The 7,831-nt window shown below is 31.1% G+C and overlaps 1 protein-coding gene across 4 annotated transcripts; it reads right to left on the reverse strand.

Annotated features, from left to right (window-relative positions):
- Window positions 1-2,691: 2,691 nt before the first annotated feature.
- Window positions 2,692-7,005, reverse strand: LOC137831306 (heterogeneous nuclear ribonucleoprotein 1-like). Of its 4 annotated transcripts, XR_011084400.1 has the most exons (7): window positions 6,659-6,952; window positions 6,422-6,543; window positions 5,901-6,122; window positions 4,429-5,638; window positions 4,055-4,127; window positions 3,256-3,335; window positions 2,692-3,058 (listed from the first exon to the last, which is right to left on the reverse strand). XR_011084400.1 is itself a non-coding variant. In XM_068638930.1 (5 exons), the coding sequence occupies exons 3-5, from the start codon at window positions 6,120-6,122 to the stop codon at window positions 3,322-3,324; spliced, it is 1,446 nt and encodes a 481-aa protein (XP_068495031.1). In that variant the 5' UTR covers window positions 6,422-6,543; window positions 6,659-7,005; the 3' UTR covers window positions 2,692-3,321. The 4 variants fall into 4 exon arrangements, 1 of the variants encoding a protein (XP_068495031.1); XR_011084398.1 differs by lacking the exon at window positions 4,055-4,127 and having other exon boundaries at window positions 6,659-7,005; XR_011084399.1 differs by having other exon boundaries at window positions 2,692-3,335; window positions 6,659-6,977.
- Between the last annotated feature and the right edge of the window lie 826 nt (window positions 7,006-7,831).

Raw genomic sequence — 7,831 nt, forward strand, 5'->3', positions numbered from 1 at the left:
TTGAGTTGAACCTCTATTTACAAGGCTCTCTTATTGGGCTTAAGAGTTACCTGTGTCTTTTCTTTTTACACCTAAAATTTTGAAAACACACACTTGTATATTTGGGCCCATCTTATGGGTTTTGCTATAATCACTAATTTAATTTTACTTATTTACTTTTTATATTTAACCTTTCGACCGACACTTTCGGTACAACCTTTTGGTTGACTTTTCGGCCTAGATAGTTCATTTATGATTAACATATGATTATAATAATGAAATACAATATTAAAAACCAAAGTTAAAAACAACACAACAATAATTTGTGTGTACAATACTTAATCAAATCAAAATTAAATCACAAATAATCTCTATTCCAAAAATTTAAACAAATTATATTCATATTCCTAAACCCTTTTCCACGATTTCAACTTTATTATCACATAATTTCTAAAGATAATATTTATCATAATAATTTCTTTAACAAAATCAATCTAACAAATACAGGTTCAAAAATTTCAATATCAGTAACATTCAAACATTGTTCTATAATTAGAATCAAATTCACTTATAAGTAAAAATAGCTTCTCTTATTTTTGACAATGTTTGTGTTAAAATGCATATATAAACAAAAAAAATCTAAAAAATACCAAACGTTGAGATACTTAAAGAAATATTACCAAAACAACTAAAAACACAGTCAAAAGGAAAAAAAAAGTTCTAAAACAAATAAAGCCTCAAAATACCCATAAATAAAATAAAACAAAATAAAAATATAGATAATTTAGAATAAAATGAATCTACTTGAAATTAAACGATGATAAAACAAAATATGTTATATTATTAGGCTACCTTTAGTTTGTGGGGTGTCTTTGTGGGGGGTGGTCTTAGAAAAATAGAGAACTTGGATATAAAAGAAAAAAACAGGACAAAAAAAAGGAAAAAGAAAAAAAAAACTAAAACACGTGTTATAATTAAAAGATAATTATAAGTGTTTTTGAAAGAGTCACTATCAAAGGCATCCCAATCTGCAATTTGATGGCTAAGATAATGAGCAAAAGAGAGTTATTGCTACCACAAATATAAATAGCGAGTGAAGTTTTTATTTATTATTTAATTAATTTTGGGTATTCATATGTTTCCTCAACATGCCATATTGATATGGTCCCATCCCAATTGTATAACAGAGTGGCATAAACATTATATAGTTATATACTGCAACTACAACTAGAATAAAACCTAGAATTAGTTCTAATCAACATTGTGGACCACACTTAAGAACAAATAAATAAATCCAAAATTTAAATTAAAAAGTTATTTCAACTTTCTTGTAACAAAGTTTTGTTTTTAAACCTAACAAGTCAACCTTTGAAGCTACAAATAATTTCTTTTTCTGGGTCAATTTTTTTACATTTGGGTCAATTTAATTTTAATTTATTTAATTATTCCGAGAGTGTGTCGGATTTTAATTAGGGTTTTTAGAGTTTCACAATTTAATTAGGATGTTTTAAGCTTTAAAGGAGATATTGTTGTCTAATGATATATTATTATTTATAATAATTTCATTTTCTATAATAGTTATTAAAACTCACAATTTAGTTTTTTTTATTATTAATTGATAATATCAAAATTTATAGTTTTAATGTAATTTTTCTATTTTTATCATTTTAAAATTGTCTTTTATTTGTGTAAGGGTTTTCTCATCTTAATACAGATCTTGTATTTGATTATTACTTTATTTATAAAGGAAAAGCTAAAAGGAGCAAACTAATCAGATACATTTATTGTATAGAAAGTATAAAAAAAACACCCTAGTTTTTTGTTAATGAAAGTAAATTATAGTTTTTTTGGTACTACAAATATTTAAAAATGTTTAATATAGTATACACCAACATAATAATAATAATAATAATAATAATAATAATAATAATAATAATAATAATTTACTTAAATTCAGTGTTTTTAAAAATAAAACTAGGATGTTGCGATAACTTGTTACTGTCATCTCGGATAAAAAGATATTTATTTTTTATTTCAACCAACCCCAACAAAAACTATTATAACCTAGAATTTATATCATTCTTCTTTTGGGAAAATTATGAGCCCTAAAACATTCTAAAAAACAAGTTTTGATAACCACTTTTCAAGAAAACAATAAATCTTGAGTTGGGATTTTGAGAATAGAAATATTTGTGTGTATTTAATGAAGAACAAGAAACCAAAGCTAGATTAAGACCCCAACTCCACAAAAGGTAAGATTGTTATGTATAAGTTGTGATTATGATGTCCGAAAATTGAATTGAAGATAAAAGCTTTAGGACAAATCCTAATCCATTTAGGAGGATAAGATAAAAGCATGGCCACAGGCAGGTTTCATTTGAAGATCCAAATATTAATTCTTATTAGGATGGAATCCCATGAAAGGAACATGCAGAATGGTAAATAGCCATAAAAGTTGATACTGATAAGCATAAGCTACACAAAAATAAACAATTATATAAGCAAAAAAGTTTCTATAATGAGTCATGCATACCCACTAGTTGCATGCAACCAATCAACTTTGTTGCAAGCAATTCAACAACAGTTATGTTATTTTCACCAAACAGTAGCCACAACAGCACATTATAAGCAGGAATTGACCAGTCTTGAAAATCAAGAGCACTTCAATAATAGACCAAATGCAAAGTTGTATAACAAAAGTGTAACAAAGACTAATAAAACTGTTCAGAAACTTGATTATTTGATGGGGATCCTACATATGCATCCCACTCATGTTTCACACTTGATAAATCAAACCTCACTTACAATTTGATCAGAGTTACATATACCATGAGAAAAAGAGAAAAAAAAAGAAAAAAAGATGGTGACAAGAACCATTGAACCAACACCTTTGCATGCCAGGCATTACAGTGGCAAAGAAAGAAGAAATTCAAAAATTAATAATCTATCATTAAACCGACTAACGACAACGTGCCTCTCTGGAGATGTACTATTACACTATCATGGAACAAATCTTCCTGAGTATATCCCGCAAATCTGATTTTACACCTCAATCCAATTCCAAGAAAGGAACCTAAGTCTTGAAAGATGAAAAAGAGGACCAAAATAAGGATGAAAAAGAAAAAAAAACAAGCCTTACACAAAATCACTTGTAAACTGCTTTGTCTTTGAATATGTATACTTCAAATGAAAGAAGAAAGAACACCGTTAGCTATATATGACGTTTCCTTATGAGCTGTATCTCTTAGGTGATGGAGATGTATGAATTCACAATACCTCATTAATCTTTAACCACTTTTCCTTCATCTACTGCTACCATGACAAATCCAACTATCATATCTCCTAGGCAGCGATTCCTGAAAAAACATCATATATATGTAAGAATCTGCTAAATAGTCAATCCTTTAACAATCATAATCAATGTGCACTGATTCTAGACGAGAATGAATATAAATGAGTAGAAAGATTTGAGTTTTTGGTCTTTTATCATTATAAATTGAACTGCTTCAACAGAATAAGTAACACAGAAATGCAACCCTTCATGTGCCTATTTCATGACAATATAACCATGGACATTCAACTTAGTGTGGTCTATCCAGATATAAGCATCTTTAAGATAATGGTCTAGTTTGGAAAAACATCTCAACAAATACTTGTAGAAAAAGAAAATAAGAAAGTAAAATGAAATTCTTTTTGTAAGTTAAAAATTAATTTATTTGACTTTTATAGAAGCTTTGAGTGTGATCTTTTTTCACATTTAAGCATCTTTAAAGTTCATATCCGGTTTGGATAAACATCTTATTAAGTACTTGTAGGAAAAAATAAGAAGGTAAAATGAAACTTCTCACACTTAACTTGATAGAAAGTCCTTAAGCATATTTCAAGTTAATATGATGGTTCACTTTGGATAAATTTCTTATTAAATACTTATAGGAGAAGAAAAAGGTTTATGGGCTCTCTCACTAAATTCCCCAAAAGTGTTTATTGAAAAATTTATCCAAATTGACCCAACATAACTTACACAAATAAAATCAAAATTCCAATAAAATTTAAATGAAATGATAACGAAACCTACACATAAGTACAGGAAGTTGCAAGGAATAATTCTACTTGGATTGCAGTAAACACTTGTGAGAACGCTCAAGAATCTGAAGATATAAAATTAGAAGACATGCATAACAAAAGTCAGAAACCAAGTATTCAGCATAACTAAAAGAAGGCACTAACAAAGCAACCATGATATCTTTATCAAAGTTAAAGATCTATTTGTCTTGAGCTTAAAAATGGCCGTAAATGAAAATGAGTAAATAAAAATTTCCTTTCCAAACTCCTCCAGAAAAATTCATCTTCTGAAGTATAGAAAACACATAATTGGAAATCAAAAGCCCAAAAAGTATAAACAATAATCTGATTTTCTTTTGGAGACAAGACTGTAGCTTAAAGTCTTACCTCTATTAGGTTGTCTACTAGTAACATTGTAGTTTCCAATATAACCCTCAGAATTCTTTACTGGGTCATCTGAAGCTATACCACCAAGACCATAACCAAATGAACCAGAACCATCAATCTCAGAGACAGCAGAACGCCAAGCAGCGTCGTTGTAAACTGAACCACTGCCAGTACGGTACAAGTCCCCGTACGATCCTTCATAACCACCAGTTGACACATTAAATGTAGAGGCTGGAGTCACACCTGAACTGTTGTTTCTTCCATACCCTGCCCCACCTAGACCAAAGCTGCTATCACCACCTTCATAAATATTATTCCCAGTACCATAACCAGAAGCAGCACCTCCACCCTGGGCTGGAATGGATGGACCCCAGCCTGTGCCACTATTTCCAATTGAAACACCAAAAGCTCCACTTCCAGATCCTAGGAAAGGGCTGGGGCTGATAGGATTACTGGCATTATTGAGGCCTCCATTTCCCCATAAATTACGAGAAGGTGAGTTCATAAGAGAATCACTTCTCCCATTGACCCCACTATAGCCTATAGGAGTGGTATATCTGCCAGAGTTGCCATTGTAGAAAGGATTCAATAGTCGACCATATCCTAGATTGCTCCCATAATTGGAAGTCCCTCCAAAGGTTGGGCTCAATCCTGAATCCAAATTCATTCCCATTCCATAACCAGTGTTGCCAAAGGGAGTAAATCCACTTCTACCACCAGTAAGAGGACTAAACCTACCATCCATCCTCACTCCATATCCTCCTATTGGACTCATACTATAACCCTGAGCATAACTGTTTAGGTAGCTACTGGCCCTATTCAAACCATAGTTATATCCTATCAACGGGCTTCGGTTGGGACCAGGGGAAAGCTCTTTGGGAACTGCCCTCTTGACTTCAACCATCTTACCATTGAGTTCATGAAAAGTTTTATATAGAACTCTATCCACAGCTTCTTCAGAATCATAGGTAATGAAGCCAAAACCTCTTGGCCTCTGGGTATTATGATCATACATAACTACAACATCTGTAATTGTACCAAACTGATCAAAATACTTCTTAAAATCACTTTCAGTGATTGTTGATGGTAAACCTCCAACAAAGATTTTTTTGGTGCGTCCAGGACCAGGAGATGCGTGTGCACTGCCAGACTGCTGCTGCCTATTTATATTGAGCTGATCATCCCTAGGAACAGCTTTCTTTGCTTCAACCTGGAATTCAAGAGATCAGTACATAACAAAATCAGCATGACATTTTCACTTTATTGATTTATAAACTAAAAAGGTTCAAGTTTGATCCAATGTACATACAAAAGTACATAGCCAAAAAGCGAAAATGAGTTTTTAATCATCAATGAAGTCGAAAATTAAAGCATAGGAGACAATGATCTCCTTTATGAACACAAATTTAGCAGCACAGCTAAACACAAAGTATTGACACAATGCCAAGTACATCTACAAAGAAACAACTCACTGTGCGCCCATCAATTATGTGTTTATCCATGATTACTCTTTCTGCAACAGAAGGATCAGCAAAGACAACAAAACCAAAGCCGCGAGCACGACCTGTTACGCGATCCCTCATGATCACAGCCTCTATCACCTCCCCATATTTCCCAAAATATTCCTTAAGCCGTTCCTCATCAGTGTCCCAAGATATTCCCCCAATGAAGAGCTTGCCAAGATCCGATTCCATCTGTTCCAACACCAACCATGAGTAGTTAACAATCAATCACTGATTCCAAATTTCCAATATTGCGATTGAACAAAATTCAAAACAAACACACATTCCGAGTCAAAATTCTCATCTTAAAAGCCACACCAAAGAACAAAAAACCCACAATTCAATAATCCATATCCAAATCACTCAATGATAGCTTAAATTCAAGCCAAGGAACCAATCTAAACGCACAATTTCCCATATTAACAAATAAATCCAACCTTTCCACCAAAGCAAAAACCGATCAGAAATGCAGATGAGAAGAAAAGACTCACCTTATCTCAAAATTCAGACAGAACCCAGCTGTTGCTTCGATCAGAGACGAAGTGGGTTTTGTCAAATTCGATCTAGGAGCATCGGATCTTCCGAGCATCAATCAAAACCCGAACCAGAAAATCTAATCTCACCGCCCCAGCAAGGAAAAAGAACAAGGAACTGGATCAGAGATGGAAATTCAAAAACTTTACGAGAGATCGGTGAAACTTGGACCGACCCAGATGAGAAAAATTTACCATGTGCTGATGACGGTGGAAAAATGATTGGCATGTGAAAAATGCTTCAATGGGAGGAAGGGGAAGGAAGAAAACTGGGAATGGAAACAGAGGATGTGCTCATCATCATCCTCTATCTATTCTCTCTCTTGCTTTTTTTTATTTTTTCTTTTTCTTTTTTTAAAACTCTTGTTCTTGGTTATTCCACTTCCTTAATCTAAATCAAAGGAAAAGGAATTTGTAGCTAAGATGTGGAGGCACATTATATATAAATAGAGAGAGAGAGACTGCAAATCCTCTGGTGCAAGAAAATTTGGAGGAGCCAAGAGATGACACAGAGTTTTATTTACTTTTTTTTTATTATTATTATTTGAAAAGTGTGAATGAATAATCATTAAATCCGTTTCTATAATAAATTGAGAGAAGTTTTTTTTATTTTTTTACTTTTCAGAGAAGTTTTTTTTTCTTCTTTATTGCTATTTTTATAATTAAGAGAAGAATAGATAATATATGCTGTTAAAGTTACAACTTACATTGACAAGAGTTTGAAGATTTTTTTCATTTAGTTGTAAACCGTTACTATTTTCTTAAACTTGTATGTTTTATCGGTAAATATCTCTTGAAATACCAAAATTGACTAAGATTGAATGTTTTTCCACAAAAAAAAATTGTTAATAATACATTTAAAATAATTTCAAATACATTCTTAAAAGATAACTAGTGATATTTTCTACAAAATTTATCAATAAAATTAATGAATTCTTCATATTGATAATATAGTGGGGAAGAAAACTCTTTTTTGCACATATATTTATTGAAAACCGTTTAATATGAAAAATATAATTAAATAAAAAATTATACAAGAGAAATATGTGAGCTTATCACAAATAATAAACATGATTAATATTTTTTTTAAAATTTCGATGTAATAATATTTTGTTTATGAAAATAGATTTTTGATAATTTTTGAACTTTAAAGTACTATTAAATTGGGTTTAGTGCGAGATGAATTATTCTTAAACATACACTAATATTTTTCAAATTTAAAATGACTTTTATATATATTCATATGAAGAGTATTCAAAATATTAAAAATATATTTGACGATGTTTGAATAATTTTATTAAGTTTATTTATACTTCAGTATTGATCGTCTAATTGATGGAGAATTAGAAATGTTAACAGTAAATATTT

This window comes from Phaseolus vulgaris, chromosome 6 (assembly GCF_000499845.2).
Source record: "Phaseolus vulgaris cultivar G19833 chromosome 6, P. vulgaris v2.0, whole genome shotgun sequence".
Classification (NCBI taxonomy): Eukaryota; Viridiplantae; Streptophyta; class Magnoliopsida; order Fabales; family Fabaceae; genus Phaseolus; species Phaseolus vulgaris.

Coding starts and splice junctions, on each gene's coding strand:
- LOC137831306 (XM_068638930.1), bottom strand. CDS start 6,122: ATGGAATCGGATCTTGGCAAGCTCTTCATTGGGGGAATATCTTGGGAC. Junction 5,639..5,900: donor ACATAATTGATGGGCGCACA/GTGAGTTGTTTC, acceptor CTTGAATTCCAG/GTTGAAGCAAAGAAAGCTGT.